Consider the following 16,429-nt stretch of genomic DNA (forward strand, 5'->3'; position numbering starts at 1 on the left):
AATTAAGCCTGAATGCCTTCCACATCCCCCCCCCCCAGGCACTATAATCCTCCGGGTTTAGCGCTTCCCCCTGTATAGCCCTTGTGGCTTAGCACTTCTTTTTGATTATAATAATAATAATAATAATTAGCACTTCCCCCTTGATTATAATAATAATAATTGAGATGCCTTCCAAAGAAGGTGCCTCGATGCTGTCAAAGGACTCTCATACAAATTTAGTGCTTAAATTGACGATATTCTTGATGTGTGTCACTGAACATCTAAAGGGGTGTGTAGGGGATTCATAAAAATCAATTAGAAAACAAGGAATAAAAAATAATATAAAATGAAAACAATTAGGTATACCAACTATCATTTATTTATACTCTCACAGAGAAATTACCAGCAATTCTTTAAATGTGGTCTCAATTTGAAGTTCATATACATTTTAAATTCTTTCTTATATACAAAATAAAACTTTTTATTGAAAACAGTGCTTAAATATCTGCTTTAATGCTGTTCTTCATCAGTCATGACAGTCACACTTCACATCACTTTCACTCATGCCAGTTTATGACAATGAAAAATACTGTACTCCAGTACAATTTTTACATTAAATGTGCCACATAATCATGTTTTTGCTAAGTATTAACAGTTGAATCTAATACAAAGGAAGGTACATTTCATATTTTAACCCTTAAACTGTCCAAACGTAGATCTACGTTCACGTGCGTAGCGCTCCGACCTTGGTTTTCCCCATTTGAAAGTATGTAAAAAAAAACATAGATCTACATTCGGAGCCTGCCGCAAGTCAACATATATCTACGTGTGGACAGTTTAAGGGTTAATGTTTAAAAATGATGTACTTTAGTGATTTAACTCAATGTATGTTAAAAACTTGCCAACTTGTGAACCAGAATAACAACTTTTAAAACACCTGAAATACATATCAGGAAACTTGTTCTACTTTAAATAACTTAGCTGCTGGAAGAAAATGCAAAATTATTACACTAAAATAAAAGAATATGCCTGGCAAATTGAAAGAGGAAAACATGAAACATGACTGATGATACATGTGCTTGAGGTACAATGTCTCAAACTACTTACGGCACTCATAAATGTACTTGCCACAGACTTCCCCTAGTTACAAATTGATCAGCTGCACACAAAATTGTCTTCACATGAACAGGAATATAAAAACATGGCTGGAGCTAGAAACCAGAACTTGCAATGCTACAAATAAATAACTGGTACAGTTATTAGCATACTGCTATGAGAGCTAAAAATTAAATCAAACTTTTGGAAAAAACTTCTTGGAAGTCAGTAATAATAAAAAAAAAAAAGTATCCTCTGATATTGCATAAATCTTCACAAAATTGTTGTATGTTGAAGAAAGTTAAGTACCAGGCTTCTAACTCTAATAGGGGTGCAGCTTAGATGTTCATAGCAACGTATTCATTTATAATGATGTGTATTTACATGTCCTCTAACACTGGAACACAATTTTTATCCCTTGAGCTACTTCTGGAAGATGTTTCTTTAAGAATGAAAGAGGAGGGCATCATATCTTGTATCAACACAAGCAACATATGTACTGTATTTTGAAAATGAATGTAAATATGTATTTACATTTCAAACTGCCCTCCACCTGTGAGTCAGCAAGATACAAATACAGTAGACCCTCATATTAAATAGTAGTTATGTTCCTGAAAATGCTGTGTTAGATAAATCTGTTATATAAACTGAAAAACTTATGGGAAAAATAGGGCTACATTCCTGGGACCCCCAAAAGCCAAACAACTTTTTTTTAGACATCCAGATCTTACTAAAATAAAAATGATAATTTTGTTTTTGTTGCTTAAGACTACAAATGCTACAGAAATATTATTATTTACCTTAAATTCTGGTTGCTGGTATATGTCAGTGATTGTGAAGAGAGTGGAGATGCATGGTGTGGCCCTACTGGGCTGAGGTGGATGGTTGTTGGCTGTCGGCAGAAGTGGATGGTTGAGGTTCTGGTACTAAAGTTGAAGGTTGTACTGGAGTGTGCATAAATTTCATAATGGATCTCTGGCTTCTTTTACCCCACAGTACATTATATATATTATTCTAGAAGCTTGGTACTGCCAGGTTGGAGTCAGAGTCCATTGATGCAACTAGTTTTTTCATCATTTTTCTAGTGTAGTTACACTTGAATGACTTAACCCCCCGATCCAGTGGTTGTATTAAAGATGTTTTATTTGGAGTAAAAATATAACTTTTACATGTAGGGTCACATCCAGCAAAGCTTCTGGATGAGTACAAGAATTATCAAGAATGAAGAGAGCCTTGAATGCAAGGTTCTTGCTGTGCAGGTAAAACTTGACTTCAGGAATAGTGATGTTTAAACCAGTCAATAAATATTTCCTCTGTCATCCATGCTGACTGGTTTGACCTCCAAATTACTGGCAAGGTGTGTTTACCTACACCTTTCACAGCACGAGGATTCTGAGAGCGGTAAATAACCATGGGCTTACACTTGAAATCACCTGACACATTACCATAAACGAGCAAGGTGAAATGATCCCTTGCTGCCTTGAAGCCCAGTGCAGCCCCGCGGAGACAGTGGTCTCCCCCACAGCCAGGTGGCGGCCTGAGCCAGGAAAATATCCCATGGGTGACGCTCCAAATTTTTTTCCCTCCTGCAAACTGAACTGTGTTAGGTTAATTTTATGAAGTGTTGTATAAAACTGTGCTGCAATTTTTCAATAGTGTAATAACCAAAACGTGCCAAATAAATCTGTGTAATATGAGGGTCTACTGTATACTAAAGCAAAATAATACAATACCCAAAAAATTTTCTCCTAAATTTCATAAACCAGTGAAAACAAAAAGGAACATAATACACCTTGTAAATGTACAGAAATACAACAGAAATTAAAATTACTGAAACACTAGATACATTATTCAACAATAACAATCTTACACTGATGGACTAATCTTGTCAGAATATAAACATGAGTAAAGGTTGGGCAAATACAGCAATTCTTTTTTTTTTTTTCAGTGGTATCACTTTCTTTAAACCACTGAAGATAAATATTAGGTTCACTTCACACATTCACCATACTTGAAGTATTGTAGGAATACTGCAGCAGCATACTTCAATTTGTATGCCTATGAACTTCCTTTTATGAATTCGGAAATTAAATTCACCCTCATTAAAAGATTAAAGATGATCCTAAAACAACTATCACATAAAACTGTATACCCTATACTTCTTCATATTTTCATTTGCTTTTAACTTCTCTGTCTAACAGATATTAAAATGATTAACCCTTAAATTTCACACAGCCATGGGAGGTGGGGGTCTTCTGAAGAGGATGAGAGTAGCAATGATGACTGAAAGGACTGCCATGAGGTATATGTCCCAATCTGGGCCAAGAATTCCCTCTATGCTATTCTCATCCAAGTGTAGCCATTCAAACTGAAAAATGAAATTAACAAATATACAGTCTAATGTCTATGAGATAAGAAGAAAATTAATCTTATAATCTCCTAGCTACACAATAATATCAGTAAACATATGGATGGCTTTCAAAATTCTTAGATAAAGATTCCAAGACCCTCTTCACCACATACGAGTAACCAATCTTGAGTGTGCAGTACCAGTGTGGAATTTTAATCATACCTGCGACTGGCAAACTTTAGGTGTAAAAAAAAAAAATTGCATTATACATACCTGTGCCCAAACAAAGAGGTCTGAGCTAAGAGGAAGGGAAAATGGGTATGAATAAATCTACAGGAATTGTACAGTGCCTGGGGAAAGGAAGGCATTCAGATTCGATCCCAGGAAAATATGGGGTGGTCCAATTTTTTGGATCAAGAGCCCCTGTTGGTACCAGAGGTGGCGAGAGGGTGAGCTATGAGAAAAGACTGTAGGTACTCCCATCTTTTCCAAAGAAGAATGAAAAACCAAATACTGGCTCTTTACCAGGGATGGTAAACCAAAGAACCAATAGTGAAAGAGTAAGAAAGACACAGAATGAGCTATACAATGACAATAGAAGCTGATTCCATACAGTCCAAAAATAAAATATTAGGTAATTTAATTCTGTGAATCTAAAGAATAGGGAAAGACCCAGGAGCAAAGTTCCCTCCTATACTACCAACAATATACATATACTGTACACATTATATACATAAAATGGTTACAGAAGTCATGGGATCTAAGAGGTTTTTGTTACTTAGGCGTACAATTCATTTCAGTGATAACACACAACAGAAGAACAATGACAGATTCCACAAAATAAGGCCTCTTTACACTGCACTAACTAATTCTTACTTGAAAGTTCCAGCTACACCCAAGCAATCTATTGATGAAGTTATGGTTGCTTTCAAGGATAAAACCGCTGGAAACCTAAGGCAGTACATCAAAACCAAACCAGACAAGTAGGGTTTCAAACTATTTTGTCGTGTAAGTGAAGATGGAATCATACACGATATACTTATGTATGAAGTCAAAACAACTTTTGACAACCATCCCATAAAGCTGCCACATGAAGAAAGTAAACTACCAATAAGTTCGAAGATTGTTCTGGTGCTTGCAACAACTCTCAACCAAAGAAATACATCAGCAATCTATGCTGACAATTTTTTTTCAAGTCTACCTTTGCTCAAGTTGCTAAGAGAAAAATATAACTGCAGATACACTGGAACAGTACGTGACAATAGATGTGGCAAGCCAGAACTGGTGCCCGTCAAACAAATGGAAAAGAACATAGTGCCCAGGGGCACTTTTGACTACAAAACCAATGATGGTATCCATGTTGTAAGATGGAAGGACAACAAAGTTGTGACTTTAGTGACAGATGATGTTGGGGTTAATCCTGTGACTCCTATTGAAAGATATAACAAGGAAACAAAGACGAAAAATGAGTTCCAGTGCCCTGCAGTCATCAAGAACTATAATGCACACATGGGAGGTATTGACAAAAGTAACATGTTGGTGCATCTGTACAAAACACCTATGAAATCTAAACATTGGCACATGCGGCTGTTTGACTATGTTCTTCATCTTGCTGTTGTGAATGCATGGCTTCTATACTACCATGATTGTCGGTCACTAAAAACCAAATGCATGCCACTGTAGCTATTCAGGCTTGACATCTCTATCACTGCAAGATCCAAAGGACAAACGTTGAGATGCAGCACCATAAGAACAAGTTCAAGAAGTCCAAGAGCTTCAACAAGTACAATGGTGACAGTAATGATGATTTGCCATCCTTGCAATTGCCATCTGCAATGCAATGCCAACGTGCAGAAAGGCCAGATGACAGTGTGAGGTTTGACACAACTCTGTCACTGGCCAGTGTCAGGCAAGCTACTTACATGCAAGTTTTGCAGCACACACAAACACGTCACATCCTCATTTTCCTGTGCCATATGCAAAGTAAATCTATGCATCAAGAAGGATAGAAATGGCTTCATAGTTTCATTGTAAAAATTAGTGATCTAGAATGACTGTTCTTTCTCAGAAAACTCAGGAATATGGGAATTGAAAGTTATATCCCTTTGCAATGTGTCCATGTTGCTACTTGGTTCATTTTTGTATTTTTTTACTACTTTCAAAATGTTTGAAAACAAGTTCAATTTATGTTTTTGATATTGTCTTTTTGTCTAATAAAATTAAAAAATAGTTATTTGGTGTTTTATTAACAATTGCCACTTTGCAACATTTAAAAATGTTCACCTTTTGGTAGGCAAGACCTACTTTTGTCGGTCTTCGCATATTGGCAACTGATCGAAAACAAACTTTCACATCTTCATTTCTACCGTCTCATTTATCTTACATTGAGACACTGTCGACTCATAGGAAATACATTTTCAAAATTCGCAATTTTTCAAGGCTTGCCTATCAAAGGGTGAAAGTGTTTTGTAACTTACATTCTCAAAATATTTGAAGGAAAAGAGTAAATTCAGCTTGGCTAAGGCCAGTGTTACTGGCACCTGGGCATCAGCACTGGCTTCTGCCGCCATGTCATAGAAGCGCTTGGCAAGGTGCATATCCTGTGGAAAGCAAGTGTATTGAGATTATTTCCTGCAACAGTGTTAATGAGTCATGTACTTTACATAAAAATGTAATAAACAATGGTTAATAGCATAGACAACCCTACATACAGAAAATAAAACAAGATGAGTACTGTGTATTTTTTAAGGTCTTTTTCAGCAAACATACATACATGTGTATGTATGTTTGTGCTATCATAATTCTTCAGCCTGGGTAGCAAAATATTAATATGATCTGAAGTTGCTATCCTTAATACGTATACATACTGTAGTACCATTTTCTATTAAGGTATACAAGAGGATATTTCTTAGGCAATAATGTACTCTTTGGAATAAAATCAGAAATGAACTCTGTTTACTAGAATAGTTGTTATCCCTATCTGCAAAATATGGCTTTTTTTTTTTTTTCAACAAGTCGGCCGTCTCCCACTGAGGCAGGGTGACCCAAAAAGAAAGAAAATTCCTAAAAAGAAAATACTTTCATCATCATTCAACACTTTCACCTCACTCACACACAATCACTGTTTTTGCAGAGGTGCTCAGAACACAACAGTTTAGAAGCATATACGTATAAAGATACACAACATGTCCCTCCAAACTGCTAATATCCCAAAACCCCTCCTCTAGAGTGCAGGCATTGTACTTCCCATAGCCGGACTTGAGTCCTGGAAATGGGAAGTACAATGCCTGCACTCTAAAGGAGGGTTTTGGGATATTAGCAGTTTGGAGGGACATGTTGTGTATCTTTATACGTATATGCTTCTAAACTGTTGTGTTCTGAGCACCTCTGCAAAAACAGTGATTATGTGTGAGTGAGGTGAAAGTGTTGAATGATGAAAGTATTTTCTTTTTAGGAATTTTCTTTCTTTTTGGGTCACCCTGCCTCGGTGGGAGACGGCAGACTTGTTGATGAAAAAAAAAAAAAGGCCATATTTTGCAGATAGGGATAACTATTCTTTTCAGTGAAAACAGTATACAGATGAATATTTTTAAAAATAGGCATATTTTATAATAATAATAAAAGTCAAATTGTATTTACTTCCTTGACTGAGAGTCCAACTGGTTAATAAAAAAATTGTGAGCACAGTAATAGGTGTACTATTAAGCCTTAATTAGCAAGAGTATTGAGAAAAAAAATTAATAAAATTTTAAGTAAAATTCAATAAAATGGTTCGAGAACTTTTTTCTAAGCTGAAGGCACTGAAATTTTAAGAACATCTGCTCAGGATAATTCTTAAGGAATGGAAACTTCCTAAAGAAAAATCAAGACATAAAATATACAGTGGACCCCCGCATAACGATCAGCTCCCAACTCGACCAATTATGTAAGTGTATTTTTGTAAGTGCTTTTGTAGGTGTATTTTTAGGGGTCTGAAACGGACTAATCTAATTCACAATATTTCTTATGGGAACAAATTCGGTCTATAACGGCACCCAAACAAACTTCTGGATTGAAATAATATCGTTATGCAGGGGTCCACTGTATTTAGCTAGAAGACTCATTATAACTGTAGCATGCAGCAGTAAAGTACATGATATCCCACATTACCTGTTTGAGTCCCAAGCCCTGTTCATGCATATATCCCAAATTAAACATAGCTTGAGCATTATGTTGCTGTTCAGATGCCAGTCTGTAGTGCGCAGCTGCCGTTTCATAATCAACGGAAGTGCCATAACCATAGTAATGATAATCGCCAAGCTTGACTCGAGCTACAGCATAACCCTAGGTTGGAAGAGGGGAACTGGTTGAGTAATGACAAACTCAAAATCTATTATATGAAGAGTACAGAAATACCTTGCATAGTACAGTTTCGAACAGTACAGGTTTTAGATACAATACAGTTTATACAGGTCCGCCATCACAAATCCGGCAATCAGTTATTTGGTTCCTTCAGTTATTTGGCACTAATTTTGGCTAGCATAATTTCAAATTTCCAGGGTCGCCACACCAACCTGCTTGTACTGTTTGGTGGCGCTACTTGCTGCATAAGTCATTCCAATTTCTTTTTCTCCGTTTATTGTTTTAACCTGCTTACTTTTAGCCCTAGCCATGGTTCCAATGAATAAAAGAAATGCTTCTCATTATGTAAAGCACCTACACAGTACATTATCCATTAACCCTTTGACTGTCGCGGTCGTATATATACGTCTTACGAGGTACCGTGTTTGACGTATATATACTCATAAATTCTAGCGGCTTCAAATCAAGAAGGAGAAAGCTAGTAGGTCCACATGTGAGAGAATGGGTCTGTGTGGTCAGTGTGCACCATATAAAAAAAATCCTGGAGCACGCAGTGCATAATGAGAAAAAAAAACTGACCGTTGTTTTTAATTAGAATGCCGACTTTGTGGTCTATTTTCATATAGTATTTATGGGTGTATTCTCGTTTTCTTGGTTTCATATGATAGAATGGAAAACATATTATTGAAATGGAGGTGATTTTGATTTATTTTACTATAAAAAGAACCTGGAAATGGAACTCAAAGTAGGGGAAATGTTTGATTTTTGCCGATGTTCAAAAGTAAACAAATGATGTCATTGTCCAATAAATGTCCAACTAGCCATTCTAATATGCAGTCATGAATGGGTTGATGTTATTTATACAATTATTACAGTATTGCAGTAGTCTGCATAATAGTAAATCTTCTATTTTTTGTTTGAATAAAAATTCAAAATAGAAAGCAAGAGTAATATCAGAGGGGCCTGGAGACGTGACTGATGAACTTTAAGGGTGATGGACTGATTACATCGTCTTTCAAAGAAAATGTTATTTTAGAGCCAGGAATGTCTGCACTGTTCATTCTGGACCTTATTTTGAAATTGTCATATTTTTTAGTTTTCATGAAATTGGCCAAATTGCAAATTTCCAACCACGTTATTGGGTAGTTGAAATTGGTAAATGGGCAGTTTCTTGTACTCAATTGATAGAAAAACAGAGTTCTAAAGAAATAGCTATGAGTTTGGTCGACTGGAATAATGCAATTAGCTGAAAATAAGGCTCAAAGTGGGCGAAATCGCCGATTTGTAAATATCGCCGAGGTCGCTACCTTCACAAGAGCGTAATTCCATCAGTTTTCCATCAAATTTCGTTTTTCTGGCGTCATTACAATCGGGAAAAGATTCTCTATCATTTCATAAGAATTTTTTTTTTTTTTTAAATTTTGCGACACCAGGAGACACCTCAGGATTGGGGGTTGCAACAGTCAAGGGGTTAAAGATAAGGTGGCTTTGAAGCTACTGTCAGTTGCCATGAGCTCAGTCTCATGATGCAGGAGAATATGCTTTATTATTATTATGCCTGCACTCTGAAGGAGGGGTGTTAATGTTGCAGTTTAAAAACTGTAGTGTATAGCACCCTTCTGGCAAGACAGTGATGGAGTGAATGATGGTGAAAGTTTTTCTTTTTCGGGCCACCCTGCCTTGGTGGGAATCAGCCAGTGTGTTAATAAAAAAAAAATAAATAATAATATCAACACTACAGCTTATTTGCCTATCACAATTGATCTAATATGACATAATAAACAATAGAAATAACATAAAACATGTCAAATACTCCAGAATAAATAATATTTGGCATAATACCGAGCAGTTCAACAAAGGTATGAAGAGGATATGGTATACAAATACCCTTCTCCTATCCCTGTCTTGGGGCTTATATTAGAGAAAACAGAGTATAGAACAGGGCTAACTGTGATATACACTCGTACTGCACTATAAACCTGAAACAAAAGTTATTTTCTCTATATAGATTATCACACACAGCAGCATATGTGTAGAGAACCTAGGATAACCCCAAAAAGTCAACGCGGCTTATTTCTAGTACCTGGCTTGGGTTAGACATATATGATTTTTGGTAAATATTCGATTCCCAGCCAGGGTAGAAACATTAGGCGTGTTTCTTTACACCTGTTGTTTATGTTCACCCATCAGTAAATGGGTACCTGGGTGTTAGTCGACTAGTGTGGGTGTTATCCTGGGACACTAACCTAATTTTCTTGAAATACTCTGCATAACAAGCGGCTTTCTATATAGTAGTATGTCACTGATGTCAGCTAGGCCTGTATACCTTGTACATGTATGTGTAGTAAATAAAGATACTATTATTATTATTATTTTCTCAGTTGTTTGTTGGGTTATCTTATTCAAACTTGGGCAATGTATGATGGAAAAATATTTCTTACCGTACACCAAAAATGAAAGAAACAGACCATAAATAGCGGAGTTCACTTCTCGGCCATTAGCGGCCGCTTAGCGGTATAATTTTTGTATGGTTTTTATGGTTATATTCTCATTTTTCGGTCTCATTTGATAGAATGAAAGATATATTACAGAAATAGATATGATTCTGATTGCTTTCATGACGAAAAATACCTTGAAATTGCGCTCACAGTAGCGAAAATGTTCTATTCTTTAGCGAAGCTCAAGAGTAAACAAATGACGTCACCGTCCAATACCTGTCCGCCTGCCGGTCCAATACGCAGTCAAGAATGGGTTGACATTATTTATACAATTATTACAATAATGCAGCAGTCTGCATAACAGTAAATCTTCTATTTTTTTTGTGAATAAAAATTCCAATGGTAAACAAGAGTAATATAAGAGGGGCCTGTAGCCATGACTAATGAACAGAGAAAATGCTATTTTAGTGCCAGGAATGTCTGCAGTGTTTATTCTGGACCCTATTTTGAAATTGGCATCTGTTGAAATTCGTGTGAAATTGGCCAAACTGCCAATTTCTGACCACTTTATTGGGTAGCTGAAATAAGTGAATGGGCAGTTTCTTGTACTCAGTTGACAGACTAGAAGTAAATAAGTTTATTCAGGTATACACAAATACAGTTACATAGATTATCATACATAGCAGTATATGTATAGAGAACCTAGGATAACCCAGAAAAGTCAGACAAAGTGACTTATTTTCAGTACCTGGCTTGGGCTTGCCATATATGATTTTTGGTAAATATTTCTTTTTTCTCGGTTGTTTGTTGGGCTATCTCATTGAAACTTGGGCAATGTATGATGGAAAGATGCTTCTTAACATACAACAAAAATAAAAAAGACGGACGATAAATAAGGGAGTTCACTTCTCATCCATTAGCCGCTTCTTTGCAGTATATTTTCGTATGGTTTTTATGGTTGTATTCTCATTTTTTTTATTCATTTGATAGAATGGAAGATATATTACAGAAATAGACATGATTTTGATTGTTTTCATGACGAAAAGTACCTTGAAATTGAGCTCAAAGTAGCGGAAATGTTCGACTTTTGCCAATGTTCAATGAACTTTGTGTAAGTCAAGTTGGTTAATTTTATTAAGTGTATTCTAACCTAACCACTCTGTAATCTGGCAAACTCAGTAATCCGGCACACTACAGGTCCCAATGATGCCGGATTTGTGATGGAGGACCTGTATGTCTAATGTAAATTTTATTTATCCCATTTTACAGCAAACAATCATTGCTTACTGTTTGAAATTAGTAAATTTAGATACAGGTACAAAAACACAGTTACACAAATATGTATGTATTACACACTATGTATGATAATTATCATATATAGTACTGTGTGTGTAAACTACCAAGGATAACCCCCCAAAAAAGTCAGTGACTTATTTCCATAGGGGTACTCGAGTTCCATTGGGGTCCTTGATTTCCAATGTCTGTCTGTGTGTTTCCACTGTATCTTTGTGTGTTTCCACTGTGTGTGTGTGTGCTTCCACTGTCTATCGTCGCGTGTTTCCACTGTCGTCGTGTGTTTCCACTGCCTGTCATCATGTTTCCACTGCCTGTCGTTGCATGTTTCCATAGTCTGTCGTCATGTTTCCATTGTCTGTCGTCACGTGTTTCCATTGTCTGTCTTCATGTATTTCCACTGTCTGTCCCAGTCATTCTACTTTGTTCCATTCTCTCTAAATGAGCAAACCACCTCAAAAGCCCCTCCTCAGCTCTCTGACTAATAATTTTAGTAACTCCACACCTAATTTCCACACTATGAATTCTCTGCATAATATTTACACCGCACATTGCCTTCAGACACAAAATCTCCACTGCCTTTAGCTGCCTCCTCACTGCAGCATTTACAACCCAAGCTTCACACCCATATAAGAGTGTTGGTAACACTATAATCTCATACATTCCCTTCTTTGCCTCTATGGATAACATACTTTGTCTCCACAGATACCTCAATGCACCACTCACCGTTTTTTTCTTCATCAATTCTATGGTTTACCTCATCCTTCATAAACCCATCCACTGACAAGTCAACTCCAAATATCTGAAAACAGCCACTTCTTCCATACTCCCTCCCTCCAATGTGATATCCAATTTGATACCTTCATCGCCCTACTTTCAGCTATATTCACTTTCAATTTTCTACCTTTACACACCCTCCCAAACTTGTCCACTAACCTTTGCAACTTTTCTTTAGAATTCCCCAAAAGCACAGTATCATCAGCAAAAAGTAACTGTCAACTCCCATTTTGTATCTGATTCTCCATAATTTAATCCCACCATTCTCCCAAACACTCTAGCATTTACTTTTTTTACAACTCCATCTGTAAATATGTTAAACAACCATCGTGACATTACACATCCCTGTCTAAAACCTACTTCTACTGAGAAGGAATCCATCTATTTCTCTCTCTCTCTCTCTCCCTCTCTCTCTCACACACACACACACACACACACACACGTATAGGAGAGAGGGAGATTCCTTCTCAGTAAAAGTAGGTCTTAGACAGGGATATGTATGTCACTGTGTATGTGTTCCATTTCTACAGTGTACTTCCTGATAATACTGGATGGCAATAATTTTACCAGGATAGAAAACTTGAACTGCTGTGAAGGATGGGACCCGGCAATACATGTACATTATTAAAGTTGTCTTGATGAAGACAACTTATGAAACATACTGAGTGGGGGTTTAATTCTTTTTAATGGGGAAAAAACAAAATACAAAGACACACCAAAAAAATTGCTCTTACTTGGGATGCAGCACGACCCCAATACATCAGCGCTCTTGCAAAACCTTCACCTTGTTTAAAGAGTTCGATTTCATGTCGATCGAGAATGAAAGCAGCATTACTTTGGGCTACCTCATAGCCTAATTCTGCTAACAACATGTAAGTGACTAGAGCTTGTGTATGTCGAGAGTCCCAATATGCTGCATGAGCCTCCATCAGCATTTCTCCCCAACGTCCTCGTTCTGCCACATTCTTGAACAACTGTAGTAACAACACAATTTTAATTTTCTATTCTTTTATATGCATATCTGAGATGCTCTATGGGCTGATAAGCAGCAATAAAAGAAGTTATGAATACAAGAAAAACTAAATGAATTAGATGAGAAAAAGATAAAAAATATTTTTACATATTTGGTATGAGAAAAATATTTTAATCTTAAAATAAGATGAAATACTGACACAGTGATAGCTGGGAAAATTCACAAGTTGCTGTGAATAAAAGATTTCAACATGCATAAAAATGGTTAGGCACAAAATTATGTCTATTCACTCCGAAATGTGATGACCTAGAAATTCTAATCCATTAAATGAAGATAACTTTCTTGGGGAATAACCTTAGACAAATGTTAATTGTTTTATTCTGCCACTTTTAGGTATTTATTGTACTGCACAGTACACATGATGAATGCAGTACAAATACAATTAGTTATTTCTTGTTATCAGAAACCAAATACTGTACCAAGAGACTGATTGCTTTCATAATTTTCAGGATTTTTGAGTTATTGTATAAAGGGTAGAAATAGTCAAAAAGAAAACTATGGTACATATTTATAAACCTGAATCCTTGTTCTTCAGTGGCCAGATGTTTCGCTCACAAATGAAAGAACCCCCTGTTTAATCCCCAGCGGAGGAAAGATGAATGGGCAAGTTTCCTTACATTGGCTGCCTCTCCTCACTTAGCAGGAGATAAACACCCAGAAATTATAAATGATGTGGGTTGCATCCTATAAAAAAGGCCCTAAAAAAACAACAGAAATAAACCATGCAGTTTACTTTTCTTAGGTTATGCTGGGTTATTAACCATTTTGGGATAATAGACTACATTGTCTGTCTTAAGAGAACTGAGTTTACTTCTAAAATTCCAAATATTTTAAACTATTAAAGACACTAAGAACTGATGGATACTCTATTCCCCATCCACATGCAAAACAGATAAACTATCTAACTGTACTGTGGCTACTTGCTTAGAGTGAGGAACGTGTGGACAGAAAGACTGACCTCAATATACACCAAAAAATCACAGCAGTGGCAATGAGGAAAATTGCAAGATACCCAGTGAATATGGCCAAAGATAAGAATCATCAATAGCAAAGTAAACATTCAACTTTGTGGGACTGGCAAAGTAGTCTAGATAGGAAAGCCATCCAATTATAGTTTACAGTCAGTTGGTTACCTTGAACCCGCACTCTCTCCAATATTTTTTGTCATCAAATTAAAAGTGCACATATTGTAACTATGTAATCATTAACACTAAGCCACTAACAATCCTATGAATTAAGAAACTTCAGTAAATCATATACTGTGCCATCATATTAAGAATTTCCACAATGATGTATAGAACTACACTTTTTTTTTTTTCATTATTTAACCAAACTATTCATACCAGTAGTCATCTGTTAAATTATTAAAATTAGTGATCTTGTTTCGACAACTTCTTACAACTGTATAAAGTTAAATCTTTCTGCTGAAATATTGCACAATGTTCTAGGATGTCACCATCTCTCACATACCTCAACACTAGTGTGGCACGATCTCACCATACCCGTCCCTGACGCTTGCATCTGTGCAAGGTTGTAAAAGGCCAAAACATTCCCTGACTGTGATGCCAAGTTGAAGTATTTGATGGCCATCTTATAGTCCCTTCGCACACCTAACCCACCTGAAGAAGAATGAATTTGATAAATGACAGTCTACAATTTTTTTACATTCAGTAGAATGCCTGTAGATACCTACAAAGATTGCTGTCTGCAGTTCAATTAGAATTTTTCACAGAAGAAATGTGCAAAATAAATAAATAAATAAATAAATAAATAAATAAAATTAAATATATATATATATATATATATATATATATATATATACACACACACACCTACCATTTGACTTATGACCGAGTTTGGTTCCGAGAAACAGGTCATAAGTCGAAATGGTCGTAAGTCGAACTTTACTATTAAATAACAAAACATTTTTGTAATTAATATATTTTCTTGTTTTATTTTGGTATTTCATGTTTTACTTTAATTTTTATGTTGTTAGTACTGTATTTTATGCTGTAAGGTTAAGGATAAACACTGTGTACAACACAAATAGTTGTTTATTTCCCAGAAATTTGGCATAAAAAACACGGTCGTAAGTCAAGCAGGTCGTAAGTCGGATGGTAGGTGTATGTATGTATGTATATATGTATATATATATATATATATATATATATATATATATATATATATATATATATATATATATATATATATATATATATATATATATATATATATATATATATAGTACAGTGAACCCCCAGTTTACGATATTATTTCATTCCAGAAGTATGTTCAGGTGCCATTACTGAACGAATTTGTTCCCATAAGGAATATTGTGAATTAGATTAGTCCATTTCAGACCTGGAGTTTACCTGGAGAGAGTTCCGGGGGTCAACGCCCCCGCGGCCCGGTCTGTGACCAGGCCTCCTGGTGGATCAGAGCCTGATCAACCAGGCTGTTACTGCTGGCTGCACGCAAACCAACGTACGAGCCACAGCCCAGCTGATCAGGAACTGACTTTAGGTGCTTGTCCAGTGCCAGCTTGAAGACTGCCAGGGGTCTGTTGGTAATCCCCCTTATGTATGCTGGGAGGCAGTTGAACAGTCTCAGGCCCCTGACACTTATTGTATGATCTCTTAACGTGCTAGTGACACCCCTGCTTTTCATTGGGGGGATGTTGCATCGTCTGCCAAGTCTTTTGCTTTCGTAGTGAGTGATTTTCGTGTGCAAGTTCGGTACTAGTCCCTCTAGGATTTTCCAGGTGTATATAATCATGTATCTCTCCCGCCTGCGTTCCAGGGAATACAGGTTCAGGAACCTCAAGCGCTCCCAGTAATTGAGGTGTTTTATCTCCGTTATGCGTGCCGTGAAGGTTCTCTCTACATTTTCTAGGTCAACAATTTCACCTGCCTTGAAAGGTGCTGTTAGTGTGCAGCAATATTCCAGCCTAGATAGAACAAGTGACCTGAAGAGTGTCATCATGGGCTTGGCATCCCTTGTTTTGAAGGTTCTCATTATCCATCCTGTCATTTTTCTAGCAGATGCGATCGATACAATGTTATGGTCCTTGAAGGTGAGATCCTCCGACATGATCACTCCCAGGTCTTTGACGTTGGTGTTTCG

General features: G+C 36.5%; 1 protein-coding gene across 1 annotated transcript in view; it reads right to left on the reverse strand.

The window, feature by feature from the left end:
- Positions 1 to 2,952: 2,952 nt before the first annotated feature.
- Positions 2,953 to 16,429, reverse strand: part of LOC128685023 (protein sel-1 homolog 1) — a gene marked incomplete at its 5' end in the record, with an annotated part of 46,824 nt that continues 33,347 nt past the window's right edge. Inside the window, 5 exon segments of the mRNA XM_070103776.1 lie at positions 2,953 to 3,442; positions 5,902 to 6,024; positions 7,574 to 7,747; positions 13,008 to 13,247; positions 14,777 to 14,925. Coding sequence (XP_069959877.1) covers positions 3,302 to 3,442; positions 5,902 to 6,024; positions 7,574 to 7,747; positions 13,008 to 13,247; positions 14,777 to 14,925 — 827 coding nt within the window.

The sequence above is a fragment of the Cherax quadricarinatus genome, chromosome 5, assembly GCF_038502225.1.
Source record: "Cherax quadricarinatus isolate ZL_2023a chromosome 5, ASM3850222v1, whole genome shotgun sequence".
Classification (NCBI taxonomy): domain Eukaryota; kingdom Metazoa; phylum Arthropoda; class Malacostraca; order Decapoda; family Parastacidae; genus Cherax; species Cherax quadricarinatus.